We start from the raw sequence: 17,121 nt of genomic DNA, 5'->3' as shown, positions 1-17,121 counted from the left end.
AACCTCTTTGCTTTCTGTTGGTTTAGCTTCCTACCCTGGATTACCATGGGGCCAGACAAATGCCAAGTACAAGCACACAGGGGCAGGTGAGAATGTGCAGCCAGCTAAGAAGGAAAAGCAACTGCATCTTCCAGCAACCGTAGCACTAGAACAGTTTAACTGAAATAGCAGGCATTTAATTCTCCCCTTGTGCAGCACAGAAACCTAGATACTTACCTGGTTTTACATAGTGCTTGGGAGTTCAAGACTGTACTACTACATCTATGTTCCCTTTGTGGGTCTGGCCTTTAGGCTTCTGCTAAATAAGCGTAATAATTGATAAAGTTAGTGACTAAACTAACATGATGCAACATGTTTATATAAGTGACAGAAATCATAACATAAAGAAAATATAACATATCTCATTTCTAAAATGTGGTGACATTTAACAATTTAAACTACATTGTTCAGTATGTTATGCATATATTTTTCCAAAAGCTTTTGTTAGAGCATGTAAATGCTCTTTTCAATTTGGGCACAGTAGATGGAAAAGTAATAAGCTCACGGTGGGACGTCTGCCTTTGATTTGACATATTAAAAACCAGGTTCATTCTTTAATAATCAAAATAAAAGTTTTTATTCAGTTCATGATATTTCTGACTGGGTATTCTATTTGCCCAAGTACTTATTCCATGTAAAGAAATGTAAACCATAAATACAATGTAAGAGCAGCAAAACAAAACACACCCACTCAAAACAGAAGCAGGGAGAACTTTGTTCACTTCACTGTCTTTCCAAAGAATAGCTGTAATCAGTCTGTCTGCCAAATCGATGCACAAAGTCCGGAAGGGGGAACACCGAGCCCCATCCCACTTTGGGATTCATACTGATGAAATCATCCAAGTTCATCTTGGAGTCTAAAAAAGGATCAGAGAAGGGAAATATTTAAGTTCCTGATGCAGCTTCTGTAGCACAGGTATTCATCTATCAAGAAAACACTCAAAAAACCCTCTTTGAACTGAAGGCTGAGACACCTGGGTCTGTTTAGCCTGGAGAAGAGAAGACTGAGAGGGGATCTCATCAATGCTTATAAATATCTAAAGAGCGGGTGTCAAGAGGTTGGGGCCAGACTCTTTTCAGCAGTGCCCAGTGACAGGAAAAGGGGCAACGGGTACAAACTGGAACACAGGAAATTCCATCTGAACATGAGGCAAAACTTCTTTACTCTGAGGGTGACAGAGCACTCTCCAAAGGTCCCATCCAACCCCTGCCATTCTGTGAAATGTAGTTCACAAACTCACTTTGCTTACCAGACTCACCACATTCATATAAATGCATGGCCTGTCCCTGAAAGTCACTAAAGGTATAAATTACCAAAACCCCAAAAGGATTATCAAACATTGGCTGCCCAGGGAAGTGGTTGAGTCACCATCCCTGGAGGTATTTAAAAGATGTGTAGTGTGTAGATGTGGTGCTTAGGGACATGGTTCAGTGGTGGACTTGGCAGTGTTAGGTTTACAGTTGGACTTGATCTCGATGATCTGAGTGCAAATAAGAACAAACACAGCGAACTGCAATGCAATAGGTGTTTGCCGTCTTCCTGCATTCACACCAATCTGATTACTCAAAAGCTGGGGAGATATTATTCCCCCATTAAGTTCTGAACCAACACCAACTGAGTCAGCTTTTGCACTGACTGCAGAGGAACGGGATCAGAGCAGCAGTCAGAACTGGAAGTTGCTTAGTGTCTCTCAGAAGCGATTAGCCCCTTGGCAAACCCACAAATTGTTACTCCACAGATTACAGTGTTTGCTCTGTGTTTGCTTTCCCTCCAGCTCTGAACTTTGTCCTTGCTGTACCCTGGCCCACTGCAAGGCCGGAATACGCAGAGTGGAGGAAATGTGGAGGAAACGTCTGACGTAACCCAGCCATAGCCTAGAGGGATGCTCAGGTGAAGAAGGGCTCAAACCTAGGCCAGAGGCAAACCCTTTTTTATTCCTGAACCACTGAATGAAGTCAGAGCAGGAAAAAGTTAACTGCCATGGTTGCAAGAGAAAAGTAACCATGACTGCTCTTTGGCAGGAATTTGATCTGCTCTGACACCTGCAGGAGAAGAAGAAATTATTCTGTCCTGTGTGTGGATCCCAGAGAGCTCAGCAGAAAGTGCTGGTGTGCAGTTTTGTGTTTAGGTGCCTTATACATCCTTTTTCTGGAGCTGGCCTGGTACAAGCTTTGCTGACTCAGAACCAGATCAGAGGTTTCCAATTCCTCAGCCTATTCAGCTCTGACTACAAACATCCGTGGGCTTGTTGTTTTATGTTCTCACTAACAATCTGCACAAATAATCTTTTTAAATACCCATTAAAAGAAAACTGGAAGAGAATGCGTTTAAAGAACAGAGTGAGAGAACCACTGGATTTACTGTTAGAGCTTTCCCACTGTATTTAACTATTTAACATGGTTGATTCATGTGCGCATTTAAGGATTAAGAACCAAACAAGAGTAGGCTTTAATGAATGGATTATAAAATCCATAGGATGGAATTTGCCTCAGCTGCAAAAAACTTGTGTAATTAGGCTTACCATTATGGACAGTGTAAGTGAGGAAGGGAAGACGATGTTTGGGAATCCCAGACTCAGCAGTTCCAGCCATAATCAGCCCTCAAAGCCCTCTGTTTGCACCACATCTACACCACGGCACAACTCGGTGATTTGCCTAATCCCAGCTCTCACTACTTCGGAGGATCGGCCCCTAATTCTTTTCCTGTTCGGGCTCTGCACCTTGAAAATCCTTACGTCCAGCCAAGCATCCTCCTCCTGCTGAAGTGAGTCTGGCAGAACAGGGCCAATTTCTGCCTGACTACGGGGAAATTTAAAATAGCACAAGCCAAGCAATTTGCTGTTGTAGCTCAAGAACAGTTAGTAGCGGATAACAGCCCTTGCTTGCTGGTAAACTGGGAAGCCTGTTTTCCAGCATAACACAGTCTACCAGAGAAGTTTAATGAAAGGAAAAAATGTTTTAACAAAGCAAACAGGAACGGAAGTGAAGAGCGGGTGGTCTAAGAACTGGTCAGTAGATGGCACTGAAGCAGTATGAGAGCAAGAGGAGTTAAGAGACATGCGCATGCCTGCAGGGCTATGATCTTACTGGCATCACGGATATGTGGCGAGATGGCTCCTGTGATTGCAGTGTTGGAATGGAAGGATACTGGCACTTCAGGAAGGACAGGCAGGAAGGCAGGGGAGACAAGGAGGGGGTGTCACCCTCTATGTCAGTGATCAGCTGGAGTGCATGGAGTTCTGCCTGGGGATGGATGAGGAGCCAACTGAGAGCTTATGGGTCAGGATTAAAGGGAGGGCAGGGACAGGTGACATTACAGTTGGGGTCTGCTACAGGACTACTACCCGACTGGGAACACCGAGCAGATGAGGCCCTCTATAGACAGACAGAAGTAGCCTCATGTTCACAAGCCCTGGTCCTCATGGGGGACATCAACCACCCTGTACCTGTTGGAGAGTAAGGCATAAGCAATCCAGAGGAGGTTCCTGGAATGCGTTGATGATAACTTCCTTCTCCAAATGATAAAGGAGGCAACAAGAAGAGGTGCCATGCTGGACCTTGTTCTCAGCAACAAGGAGCTGGTGGGGAACATGAAGCTCAAGGGCAGCTTTGGCTGCAGTGACCATGAGATGGTGGAGTTCAAGATCCTTAGGGCAGTGAGGAAGGTGCACAGCAAGCTCACTACCCTGGACTTCAGGAGAACAGACTTTGGCCTCTTCATGGATCTGCTTGGCAGAGTACCATGGGATAAAGCCCTGGAAGGAAGAGGGGCCCAAGAAAGCTGGTTGATATTCAAGGATCACCTCCTCCAAGCTCAGGAGCGATGCATCCCAACAAAGAAGTCAGGCAAGAACACCAGGAGGCCTGCATGGATGAACAAGGAGCTCCTGAACAGAAAAAGGAAGCCTACAGAGGGTGGAAGCAAGGACAGGTGGCCTAGGCAGCATACAGAAAAATTATCCAAGCAGCCAGGGATCAGGTTAGGAAAGCTAAAGCCCAGACAGAGATAAATCTGGCCAGGAATGTCAAAGGCAACAAGAAAAGCTTCTACAGGTATGTCAGTGATAAAAGGAAGACTAGGGAAAATGTGGGCCTTCTCGAGAAGGAAACGGGAGACCTGATTACCCAGGATATGGATAAGTCTGAGATACTCATAACTTTTTTGCCCCACTCTTCGCCTGCAAGTGCTCTAGCCACACTGCTCGAGTCACAGAAGGCAAAGGCGGGGACTGGGAGAACGAGGCACCACCCACTGTAGGAGAAGACCAGGTCTGAGACCACCTAAAGAACCTGAAGGTGCACAAATCCATGGGACCTCATGAGATGCATCCACAGGTCCTGAGGGAACTGGTGAATGAAGTTGCCAAGCCACTATTCATCATATTTGAGAAGTTGTGGCAGTCTGGTAAAGTTCCCACTGACTGGAAAAGTGGAAACATTAGCCCCATTATGAAAAAGGGGGAAAAAAGGAAGACCCAGGGAACTACAGGCTGGTCAGTCTCGCCTCTGTCCCTGGCAAGATCATGAAGCAGATCCTCCTGGAAACTATGCTAAGGCACATGGAAAATAAGGAGGTGATCAGTGACAGCCAACGTGACTTCACTAAAGGCAAATTGTACCTGACAAATCTGGTGGCCTTCTCCAACAGGGTTACAACATTGGTGGATAAGGGAAGAGCAACTGACGTCATCTACTTGGACTTGTGCATTTGACACCGTCCTGCATGACATCCTTGTCTCTAAATTGGAGAGATGGATTTGATGGACCACTTGGTGGAAAAGGAAGTGGCTGGATGGTTGCACTTCAAGAGCTGCGGTCAATGGTTCAATGTCCAAGGGGCAAGCAGTGACGAGTGGCATTCGTCAGGAGTCGATACTGGGACCAGTGCAGTTCAACATCTTTGTTGGCCACATGAACAGCGAGATCGAGCACACCCTCAGCAAGTTTGCTGACAACACCGATCTGTACGGAGCAGTCGACACACTGGAGGGAAGGGATGCAATCCAGAGGGACCTGGACAGGCTCAAGAGGTGGGGCTGTGCAAACCTCATGAAATTCAACAAGGCCAAGTGCAAGGTCCTGCACCTGGGTTGGGGCAACCCCAAGCATAAAGAATGGATTGAGAGCAGCCCTGAGGAGAAGGATTTGGGGGTGCTGGTGGATGAGAAGTTCAATGTGACTTGACAATGTGCACTCAAAGCCCAGAAAGCCAACCATGGGCTGCATCTAAAGAAGCATGGCCAGCAGGTCAAGGGAGCTGATTCTGCTCCTCTGCTCTGCTCTCATGAGACCCCATCTGGAGTACTCCATCCAGCTCTGGGGGCCACAACAGAAGAAGGACATGGACCTGTTGGGACAAATCCAGAGGAGGGCCACGAAGATGATCAGAGGACTGGAGCACCTCTCCTGTGAAGACAGGCTAAAAGAGTTAGGGTTGTTCAGCCTGAAGAAGAGAAGGCTCCAGGGTCACCTTATAGCCCCTTCCAGTATATAAAGGGGGCCTACAGGAAAGACCGGGAGTGACTCTTTATCAGGGAGCATAGCAATAAGTCAAGGGGTAATAGTTTTAAACTGGAAGAGGGTAGATTTAGATTAGATATTAGGAAGAAATTCTTTACTGTGAGGGTGGTGACACAATGGAACAGGCTGCCCAATCCCTGGAAGTGTTCCAGGCCAGGCTGGATGGGGCTTTGAGCAACCTGGTCCAGTGGAAGGTGTCCCTGCCCATGGCAGGGGGGTTGGAACTAGAGGATCTTTAAGGTCCCTTCTAACCCAAACCATTCTATGATTCTATCCATAGAAAAAAAAACATAGTGAGACCTCTCCTGTTTTATTCAGTTCAGGAGATAATCTCTCTATGTTGCTCTTCTTACTCATGTGCTGTATCTGAATGCCATGCATGTTAAGTTAGCCCTTACAGCTTTAGGACACAGCTCAGCAAAACACACAAGAACACCACTAAGTCCTCTTCCCGAAGCAAATGAAGAGTGACAAACAGCAGAAATTAAGAAAGAGACATCTGGATGCTACAGTTGACAAACAAAGAGGATTTCTCCACAAAAGCAAGGAGAAGCATACTTTACATAACATTTATACAAGGTCAAGAGCAGCAGAATTTTTTTTTTTTTTTTTTTTTTTGGATTTACATTACACCTGCAGTCATCCTCAGGTGCTACAGCTATTATACTAACTTGCATTTGTGCATGCTCAGAGCTAATCTTTCTCTTTGACCAAACCCACTTTATAATACACATGCTATCAATGAGACGTAGCTGGTGGATTCTGGGATTCTTGCATAAGTTTATTTTTTAATCAAGACTGACACATTTGCCTCAAGCAGGGACGAAATAAAAGGCCATGCACTATCAGATGGCATTGTTAGCCATGATAATCGTGGCTTCTGCCAACAGTAGTTAGAAAAGAATGTTTCACCCAAGCTTCAGCTTGCTCACAGACCTTGGACTAATTCTGCATAATGACAGCCACCAAAGGGCTGCTGGAAGTGAGCAAATCTGAAACAAAGCCTCCAAGATCAGCTCTGCTCCTGCCTAACCCTGGGGGCACCCAACATACTTAGAAAGTTGGGCTCTTCACAGGCTTGTGTAGGTGCCTACAGTTCTCTCCAGATCCCAGAGAAAGAAGTGTTTTTGCAGGCAGAGTTGGAAAGGCTGTTACCACACTCAGCTGGAGCGTGCTGTCCCCACAGAGGAGACACAACTGACTGTGCAAATCATCCTGCTCTGTCTCAGTGCAAAACAAACCTCATCACCTTTAAATTATCTTTCATAGAAAGCAGTGTAATTTCAATATGCTACTCATGGAATTTAAATATTCCTGTCCTTAGCTGTACCTTTATTGCCTCTATCCTCACTTGATTCTTTACTGCCACAAAAGCTCATGAAATAGAGACCTAACTTGATAGACTGGAGTTTTATTCTCAAATGAGAGGAACAGGAGGTTCCCATAAAATGCATATGAGCAACTTATATCCATATCAGTGCCTTCCTTTTTGGTTTCACAAGGATCCTGCCACCACCTCAGAGAGGAGATACAGAAAGAAACTGCAGACATCTGCCTGGCCTCTGTCTAGCAGCTTGTCTGTTACATAGATGTGTCATACACAGTGCACCCAGAATTTCTCAGCTGTCCTACTCACACTCTTCAAAACCAAAACCAACCAAACAAACAAAACAAATAAAAGCCCATTATTTGACTACCAGGGATTTTAATAAAAAGAACAAAAAGCCTTTACAAGTCAATCCTGCCAGTGTGCTACCAAAGACCTAGGGAGAACTGAAATTCAAACCACTGTTTTTCAGTGTTAGAGCTGATGCTAACACTAGTATATAAGCCATAAGGCTATCTGTTTTGAGTAATTTTAAAATTCCCTATGCAAGCTGCATATTACACAGGCTTGCAGTAAGGAGGACTGATCTCATGAGGACTCATAAACAGCAGAATCAGACCTCATTAATTTGTGGAGAGAAGACTTAAGAGAAAACCCCAGGCTGGGCTTGCCGGTCCTAGAGCGATGAATCTGCGCACTCAATCACACCTCCTTCATTTTCATTATTTGAACAAAATACCAGACTGGCCCCTGTTTTATTTCAACAGAGGCCACTGGCAACCAGGTGGGACCAGGGGAATTTGCTGCAGTACTGTGCACCCAGTTAGGTCCGCCAGCTTCTCCTGGGACACACGGCAGCAGAGCAGAACAGATGCCAGAGCAACACCAATAAGAAACACAGAGGCTTAGCTCTGGGAAACAAGCTAGAGCAGAGCTAGTTGCAAAATGCTAATGCTTAGCATGTGAGTGCTGATGAGATATTCAGCAGTTTGAGGGTTTTTTTGTTTAGTTGGTTGGTTTGGGGTTGTTTGTTTTTTAAAAAAATAATACTAAGTTGTTGGGTTTTTTAAAAAAAAATAGTTCCTACTATTTTATACTATCCTACCTAGTTCCACTTCAATTTTTTTAAGCATGGACTGGAATTTATGACTCAAGATAAGCTTATTTTAGAAGGTTTATTTTGCAACCCCATGAGCAGCACAAATACAGTTTAAGAATTATTCCTTTTGAGTTAGTAGTAGGAAAAACCCCCACTTAATTTGTTACTGATAGAGATTCCTCGATTCAATTCCAAAAGGAATTTTCATGGTCACTAAGCATTTCCTGATATATTTCATAAAACAAAGGATTACTGGTCCCAGTACCCTGTCCTAGCTCCACAATGGATAATTACATTGAGCAACCTGGTCTAGTGGGAGGTGTCCCTGCCCATGGCAGGGGAGGTGGAACTAGGTGATCTTCAAGGTCCCTTCCAACCTAAACCATTCTATGATTCTATTTAGCTTACGTCTGACTTAGATACTACAGAATTTCCTTTTCCAAAGTGTTATATTCAGGCTTAACAGCTGCTCCGCTCTGAAAGAGGCAATATTTTAGTACCAAGAGCAAACATTCTTGCCTTTTTAGTTTTATTAAAAGCTTTAAAACCAAGTGGCATAAGAAAAGCAGTGTATGTAAAGGTAACTAATATGATTTAACACATCGCAAAATGTATCAACACAATAGTACTGAAGTGCTGATTATCTTGAAATACCAAGAGTTTATGGGCACATTTCTTTAACAGCACAATGCTCGTACATTTGAAAAAAAAAAAAAAAACTGATACATTTTTATTGTATTTTTTTTCAGCCTTCAAACATTTAACATCAAAAAAGACATATAGCAAACAGAAGTAATATAAAAAACTTGTATGCTTTTGTAATCATCTTCTCAAGAGCTTAGGAATTTGGCTACTGTAAATGACAGCAAAATAATACATAATAATAATGCTCTGATCTAAACATGCCTCACAAATAAATTGATACTAAAACAATATGTGGTCAATTATGTCAGCCATTAAATTGGAGTCACCTGTAACATGAAATATGTAAGCATTTTAATCTTGTGCAAACACAAATTAACATAGAAAGCAGAGTACTCTATCTAAGTCAAACGACAGGGAGAAAACAGTTATCTGCAATGGAATTTGGCATGAACATGAACATTAATACACCAGGCTCTTTTATGATAACAAAAGGTCTGCCACCCGGTTTTCCATCAAGTTTAAAATAAGGCATTTTTATGCCTGATAAAACTGCTGAGACATTACTAGTCTCTAAAGGAAGAGAATTACCAGTTCCACTTGTTGACAGCAATGTTTTCTAAACCTGCATGTTGGCCTGCAGAACACGTGCTCATCTACAGAACTGCATCACTGAAGCACAGATTAGACTCTGCTAAAAGTTAGAACCATATGCTTTTTCCACAACAGTTAAACCCAGACTCTTCACTGACTTACAGCATTGCACACATTGAAGCACGCATCATTAAAAGATATCTCAACTGAATACAGGGAAGACAAAAAATAAAGCTGAAGAAACTGGAACTGAATGAAAGACAACTTGAACTAGACATCCTAGATCCGATACAATCTATTCTTGTTCTGACCCATATCTTGAAGCTATGTAGTGAATGACCTTCCACCTTCAGGGGGTGCAACCCAGTTTCAGCCAACTGACAGGGGACCAGAGTGCATGAGCACAGAGCTGGAATACTGTGTCCAGTTTGGGGCTCCTCAGTACAAAAAAACCCCAGAACACTGACATACTGGAGACAGCCCAGAAGAGGAACATCAAGTTGTTTGGGGTAGGAAATCATGATATTCAAGGACAGGCCTGCTCAGTCTCAGAGAAGATGAATGGGAGACCTTACTGCTGTCTACATGTACCTGATCAGAGGACACAAAGAAGATGGAGCCAGAGCTTTCCTGGAGGAGCCTGGCTACAGGACAAGAAGAAAAAAAAAAAAAAAAAAAAAGTTGGAACATGGGAAATTCTGTATACATAAAAAAAAAAATCCTAGTATTTTCTTTTTTTCATACCATGAAAGTGGTCAAATATTCCCCAGAAAGATTTTACAGATTCGCCAGAAAGGCAGTGGAATCTCCATCCCTGGAGGCGTTCAAGACTAGACTTTCCAGAGCCCTAAGGAATACCTGTTTTGAGATGTTGGACTGGATGATGTATGGATTTTCCTTTCAGCGTGGCAAGGTGCAGAGTAATGAAATAAAGCATAAGAGGAGTTCACCGTCTACTGAGATCACCAAGAGGTTGGTTTGAGCCCATGTGGCTGCTGCTTATCAGTGAGGTAAAGGTTAGCCATGCAAGAGAGAAAGGGAGAGTTACAGGGTTTGCAGCTATGAAGTCATTCACCAAAGCTGGAGGTACACGTACACATCTGCAATTGAGTCATTCTGTAACTTACTATCCACAAGTAATCTTTTCTACTCGAGTAGAATTTTTTCACCTTCCTGGTCTGGCCTGATCTGTATTCCTCACATTTTCATTAGCTGTCAACTATCACAACAATAAGGTTTCCACAGGCAAAAAGTCCTCAGCACCTAGGAGGCTCCAGCTAACAGTGAACCACGTATAGCAGTTCACGCATTCTCTACTGGCCACACTACCTTTGTATAAAACTTTACTGGAGATAAGGACCAAGACATAGAATTTAAGGTGCTTCATAACCTGGATTGTCTAGAAAACACCTACAGCTTCACAACGAAGACTGTATCTGTGCTCCTGCCTACATTCATAATCCATTTCTACTCTAGTTTGAAACACCACGCTTCCTTAGAAGCCAAAGCAAAGACTGAGAATTAACTTCCCAGCAACTTAAAACCACAACTTGGACCCAAAACCAAAACATGACCCCGCCTTCTCTATCATAAACACATAGCAATAATGCATTATTCAAAAAGCAACAAAACCAAACATGCAGAGCAATAACATGAAAACTCTTTCAAAGCAAAACTTCAACATGCTTTTCTCCATCTGGGAAGAAAATGAGAGAACAAACACGTGGCAAACGTTAGCCAGCTTGCCAAACACATGATTACAATAAGCTGAAGTGTTGTGTGATAAGAATGTTTTAAGCAGCTCTACAGAATAGAAGGGATGGCAAGTCTTTATTTCTCTCTCTGCTTGGCTCAGAGGCTATTATCTGACTATTACTTAAAAGAGGCTTAAGGGGCTTGGGGAAAAATTTGCTGACTCGCCAGTTTGCCTTAAAGTGCCCGCAGGTCCATTCACCTGGTAGAGAAACCTCAAACATCTCGTGCAGGCAAACCCAGCATGCAGAGCAGAGCCTGAAAACTTCCTCCTGTCAAAATAACCTGCTCTTGCAGGATGGGACCTGCCAGCTAAAGTGTGGTATAATCAGCGTGTTAAAAATTCACTTTGTGACCCCTAGGCAAGTTATTTGGCCTCTTTGTTTCTGTTCTCTTGTTACAGCAAGGAACTGTTACTTACCCCTCATTCTTTGCTCAGTTTATGAAGACAGTAATTAATGTTTGATAACGGTAAATGCCAGGAGGCATGCTAGATTTTTACATGTTTGGAAAAGGAAGTGCCAAATGCTTCAAAGCCCTATTTTTTTCCATATGAAACAATAAGCTAGCTGGATGTGCTTTTGGATGCACATTATGGAAGCATATTTATTTCTTGTGGGCATCTTGGACTGTGTCATTCAACACTGTAAGAAGGAAAAAGGAGCTCTGGCAGCTTACCTGCAGTTTCAATGCAAGGGTATGAAGGAGGAGGTTTCTGCCATTTCCCATTTGCATCTTTCATGTGAGATCTGTCTGAAGCAAATGTCTTCAAGTACAAATCTGCTCGAATCATTCTGATTTTCCTAAGTAATAATGCAAAATTGTATCAAAAGATGCATGTATACAATACTGCACTAGTCACTCAACAAGAGTCCATTCCTCCCATCAAGAAGCATTAATTTCATTAAATACATAAACCAGCAACATTGTGCCAAGCAGTTAACTAGTTAACAAGAAGCTACAGTAGGAAAGAAAAGGGCTTTTGGTGATTAAGGTAAAGAACTTCAGAAAAATAACACAGTGCATTTATTTTACTGGAGTATAGCAAAAAAACCACCTGTGGTGCTATGCATTCACAAAGAGAACTTCAGCTTTGATTTCATGAAACATTCATGGTCTTTCTATTTTGTGGCATCACCTGTGAAATTCTGGATGAAGGCTGTCATCCAGCCTAAAGGCCTCCACACTGTACATGTCAAAAGGACAGGGAAACGGCAACACTGTGTCAAGATCATAAATGAAGTTCTGCTCCCCACTGGAAACATGAAGTAGAATAACATGGTAGTCCTAGGAAGAAGGGTAGTTGCCATTAAACATCTGTTAATGAGAAATCGGCAAAGGGAGTAAAAAAAAAAAAAATAATCTTCCTAAAAGCAGAAGCTACAGATCCCTTCTTTAAATCTTTAAGTATTAAGCCTGTAACATTTCTGGCACCAGGAGAGAGATTTCCTAACACCTGTCTTGCCCATCGTGCCTTTCAAGAAACTTTGGTATCCTCCCCATTCCTCTATAGTCTCCTTTGTTGTAAGCCTGGACAGCTAAACTAGTGTACACTACTCCTAAGAAAACAGCAAATCTCTTTCATGTTCCACACCAAAACACAAAAGTTGACCGGGATAAGCATTTTTGTCTTAGACCCAGTCCTAAATAAAAGCTCACAACAATATATAATAGCTTAACATTAAAATTATCTAGTGATCTCTTCTAATAAATGTTGTACCTGTTGCAGTAATGCTGTCTGTGAATTTGAGTGCCGAGTGTTTAGCTGCCAGAAGCACCTGAAAAAACAGCATGCCACTGAAAAAGCAGCGCACAACTAGGATCAAGAGGACCGCAGGAGTTAGATGAATTCCTGTAGTAGCTCTTGAAGCTGGGGAAAAAAAAACTATGGCTACTATATCGCACTTTTTCAGGGTAACTATTTTGTCTTGACACTCAGATTATGAGTTGCACTTTTAACCTTTAACTTGTAAGAAACGTAAGTGTGGTGGAGATTTGGAGACACTGCAGTTACTTATGTTAGGTGTCAGGTATGTACACTGCTGTTTTCCAAAATTAAATTGAAGGTAGCTGTTAACAGCTTACTAAAGCTTACATTAAATCCACTCACAAAAAGAGTCTGAAGTACTGACTTTTGACACTTTCAATATCAAATGAAACCATAAAGGGACTGGAATGAAAAATATCTTGGGCAAGCTATTTTGCCAGACCAAGATACATATACAACTGTGTACTAGAATAATCTGTTACAGAGTATAAGAAAAATTAACTACAAGCTTTTCACATCCTACCATCCACTGAAACATCAAAGTTAAAACACCTTTCAATCCATTATTTTTTTATGGGAAATCCACATTCTGTGGTGGCCTTTCCTGACTCTCCTATTCCTTTTAAGATCATCTTCGTAATACTTGGATCTCTTTAAGCCAAACCTTTTTTGTACTATAAATACACCGAGATTTTGGGAGAGAATGAATTAATCGGAAATCACAAAATTTCAAAAGTTTGCAGATTATTTTGCAGAATTTCAAAGACAGAAATTGACCCAAGAAATAAGAGTTTTTTCCATGCCAGATAACTGAAAGAACTGTAATGATACATATTTGAAAGAAACTCTGTAGTGGCAATTGCTGAATTAATTAATTGATTAAATGACACACCAAAGCCACCATTTATGGGTCAGTTTAATTGATGACACCTGAATGCATACATTGCTTGTAGTTTTCTATCCTGTCAGGCCTACATGTGTATTTTCATCCATGTAATTCTAACAAGTACAGCCATCTACTTAAAATTCTACAAAGCTAGTAGCCTCAACAATATCCAGATAGTAATTTTCACAAATCTTTTATGTACTCTTACCAATGTTACAGTTTTTCACCTGTAGATTTTACTGACTGTCTCACTGTTAATTTACTATGAATGGTAAAAAGGAGCACCAAATGTAGGCTCTTTATAAATCTGCTGTAAAAGAATAACTACTAATACAGAACTATAGAATGGTTGAGGTTGGAAGGGACCTCTGGAGGTAATTTAGTCCAACCTCTCTGCTCAAGCAGGGGCACCTAGAGACAGCTGACCAGGACCGTATCCAGGCAGCTTCTGAATATGTCCAAGGATGGAGATGTCACAACCTCTCTGGGCAACCTGTTCCAGTGCTCTGTCACCCTCACAGTAAAAACATGTTTCCTGATGTTCAGATGGGACAGTTTGCCACAGTGAAGGTGGCTGACACCGCCCTCAGCTGATCCTGCAGCTATCGACTACAGAAGCACACACTTGAAATTACTGAGAGAGAACAGAATGCCTTACCCAGACAACAGGCTCATCTCCGTGTCCTGATTTCTGCTTCCAGAGTGGAATCTGAAAGTTACATGTGAATAAATCTGAAGTGAACAAAACCTTTCAGATTAATACAGATTAATTTTGGGTTAATTGGTTAGTTCTTTGCTAACCTATCCATGTTATCAACTTACATCTGTGCTGCAGTTTTCCTTAGTCAGAAAATTTTCCTTAGTCAGAAAATTTTCTCCATTTTCCAGGAGCATGAAGTTGGAGATTCTAGTCTGACCGTATAATATAATCATTTTCCTAAACTGACAGATTACAGGGGAGAATTCCTCCACAGCTCCCAGGAATATCGTGCCCCTTTCCCACGGTCCTCAACGCATCAGATAACTGAAAGACCTCAGGTGGTGTGGTTTGCACGCCTCTGAGCCACAGTGAGCTACAAAAGGGTTTTGGCTCATGTCTCACTTAAGTCTAAAGGCCTGGGACCAGGTCTCACCCACGCTGGGCTGTGGTTCGAAGGTCTGAATCCATCCATAGCTGCATTCAGATCACATCTCATTGACTCACCATCCTCCTATCATTGGATATGAAAACAGCATAAAATTCTTCTAAAGGATATTGATCCTGACTCCTGATGTAGTCACAAAGTTTCCAAACGTTTTCTTCGCTGCAAAACACAAGAATTGTTTATTCCCCCCCTCCTCAACTTCATTTCTAGCGGGCAGAAGGGAGCCGAGGGGCGCTGCCCGCCGAAAGCCGCCCGATGTGAACTCCACTCGCGGCCTGAGGCGCTGCGGGTCACACACCTGGGTCAGATAACCTCCCAGCCGGGGCACGGCCTGGCACAACGCGCCAGTATCGCTCACGACTCTCGCCTCACGGGGCGAGGGGGGGGGGGGCACCCGCCTCAACGCCTCACGGCCCCCTCCCTTCCTTCCTCCCTCCCGCCCGCCCGCCCCGCGCACCGCCCCCGGCCACCGGCGGCCCTTACCAGTAGCAGCTGGTGTAAGCGCAGGCGGGGCGGGGCGGTACCGCCGTCTCGTAGGCGGCCGCCGGCCGCGCCATGGCCGCCCTCAGCGGTGGCGGGGGGGGGGGGTTGCGTGAGGGCGGCGCAGGAAGTGCGGGGCGCGGCGGGAGCCACCGGCTACGCCTTCCCCGAGGAAACGCGGCCGCGCGGCGGGGCCGCCATCACGGTTTTGGCCGCAGGCGCTTCCCGGGCACCGGCGGGTAGGGGTGCGGGAGGCGCGGCCCCTCTCCTTCGGGGACCCTTCAGTCAGGGTGCGGAGAGAGGAAGAGCAGCCGCCGCGCGGGAGAGCGGCCCCTTTAAGCCGCGATCCCGGCAAGCCCGGTGGCTCCGCCCCTGCCGGCGGGAAGCGGCGGAGGGGCGGGCGCGGCGCGCGCCGACGAGCCAATCGCGCGCCGGCAAAACAACCTGCTCCAACTTTTACGCGCCAAAATTGTCGAACGGCCGCAGCGCGGTGTGTGTCCTTCCGCCGCCCGGGTCGGGACTAGGTGCCGGAAGGAAAAGCGACCGCCGGGAGAGCGGGGCGGAGGGCGGCCCGCTGGCCTCTGCGAGGGCGGCCAGCGCGGCGGCGGGGGAGCCGCCGCGGGCCTCGGGGCAGGCGGAAGAAAGGCAGGAAGGCGGTGAAGCGGAGGGATCTGAGGGAGGACGGATCCGCGCGGGCTGTGGCGGCAGAAGCGGGCGCAGAGCCGGCGCGGTCCCTCCGCCGCACCGCCATGGTGGTCCTGCGGAGCGGCGCCGCCCGCCCGCCCGGCCCGGCGGCCGGCGACAGCCGCCGCCGCCCCCGCCCTCCCTTCGACCTGATGGAGTCCAGCTCCGAGTTCATCTCCCTGGAGCCCCCTTCGCTCAGCAGCAGTCGCCGCATCTGGACGCGCTCCGGCGCCGCCTCGGCGGCCGCCGCCGCCAGAGCCGCAAGATCCAGGGGGACCCGGAGGGCCGAGAAGGCCGTGAGTACCGGGCGGAAGGTACGGGGGGGGGGGGGGGAGAGGAGGGGCGGCGGCAATAAAATGAGTATTTAGGGTGAGCGCCTACAGCTGCGGTCGGTTGCGCTGTCCCGCGTGAAGGAGTAGCCGGGGTTCCGTGTCCCCCCCCAGCCCGGGTCCCCCCGCAGCTAACGGGGGGCACAGCCGCTGTCCCGGGGAGCAGCGACAGTCTGCTGAGAGACAGCGACCCCCGCGGAGAGAAACTTGAACGTCCCCCGTCGCCGTATGGTTTGGTGCGTTATCTGTATCTCCCCTTCCTCCTTTACTTCGATTGAAATTGTTAACTAAAAAGTGATCTTAAAAAGATCTAAGAGACCGCTCTGCCTTAATTGCGGTAACGCTCATGGAGAGAGCGCTCACTGTTTTGATGACAAAAATGCATCAAAACCAGTGCTTGAGATAAAACGTACAAGACCTATAACTGCATTTTAGCTGGCCCGAAGTGCCTGTGAGATACTCCTTAGCCAAGTGTATATAGGTGCTACTTTGGATGCTTTAAAAACAAAGCTCTGTTTAGAAATCAGGACTAATTTATACTTAATTAAAGCACTTATGTGTATAACCTAAAATGGTGAAAATTTTACTTAAGTTTTTATAATTTTAGGGAAAAATAGTGGAAAAGAGACAACTTACATGATTACAGAGTGTTAAGTAGTCCATGCTGTCTGCATCTCAGTGTTGCTACTTTAATAAATGAACTGCTTAACTGTCATGGTTTTTAATGTAGCCTTCAAAAGCTAAAACTCTTCTCTGCCCTTTCCAAGTCAGTCTACTCTCTGCATTCCCATGACAAGTGAAGGCAGACCAGATCTAACTCAGAAGTGTCTGCTCTTCAGGGGAGCCCTGCCTTGCA

At 45.0% G+C, this 17,121-nt stretch overlaps 2 protein-coding genes across 3 annotated transcripts in view; one reads left to right on the top strand and one right to left on the bottom strand.

Moving 5' to 3' along the window:
* Nucleotides 1-595: 595 nt before the first annotated feature.
* Nucleotides 596-15,364, bottom strand: NTAQ1 (N-terminal glutamine amidase 1). 2 transcript variants are annotated; one of them, XM_082480068.1, is made up of 6 exons: nt 15,256-15,364; nt 14,832-14,931; nt 14,286-14,336; nt 12,112-12,260; nt 11,652-11,776; nt 596-896 (listed from the first exon to the last, which is right to left on the bottom strand). In XM_082480068.1, the coding sequence occupies exons 1-6, from the start codon at nt 15,327-15,329 to the stop codon at nt 763-765; spliced, it is 633 nt and encodes a 210-aa protein (XP_082336194.1). In that variant the 5' UTR covers nt 15,330-15,364; the 3' UTR covers nt 596-762. The 2 variants fall into 2 exon arrangements, with proteins under 2 accessions (XP_082336194.1, XP_082336195.1); XM_082480069.1 differs by lacking the exon at nt 15,256-15,364 and having other exon boundaries at nt 14,761-14,832.
* A 637-nt stretch (nt 15,365-16,001) lies between these two features.
* Nucleotides 16,002-17,121, top strand: part of ATAD2 (ATPase family AAA domain containing 2) — a gene marked incomplete at its 5' end in the record, with an annotated part of 39,355 nt that continues 38,235 nt past the window's right edge. The window contains one exon of the mRNA XM_082499529.1: nt 16,002-16,232. Within this exon, the coding sequence (XP_082355655.1) occupies nt 16,002-16,232 (231 nt within the window). The remainder of the gene's footprint in view (nt 16,233-17,121) is intronic.

Source organism: Vanellus vanellus, assembly GCF_965231255.1.
Source record: "Vanellus vanellus genome assembly, chromosome: 2".
Taxonomy (NCBI): Eukaryota; Metazoa; Chordata; class Aves; order Charadriiformes; family Charadriidae; genus Vanellus; species Vanellus vanellus.
Note: the sequence above shows the minus strand (reverse complement) of the source record. Positions and strands in the feature narration are given on the sequence as shown.

Bases quoted from the DNA above. Each gene is read 5' to 3' on its own strand.
- NTAQ1 (XM_082480068.1), bottom strand. From the start codon at position 15,329: ATGGCGCGGCCGGCGGCCGCCTACGAGACGGCGGTACCGCCCCGCCCC. The intron at 14,932-15,255 runs GTAAGGGCCGCC...TGTGTTTTGCAG, and splicing joins GCTTACACCAGCTGCTACTG to CGAAGAAAACGTTTGGAAAC. The intron at 12,261-14,285 runs GTAAGGCATTCT...CCTTCTTCCTAG, and splicing joins GAGATGAGCCTGTTGTCTGG to GACTACCATGTTATTCTACT.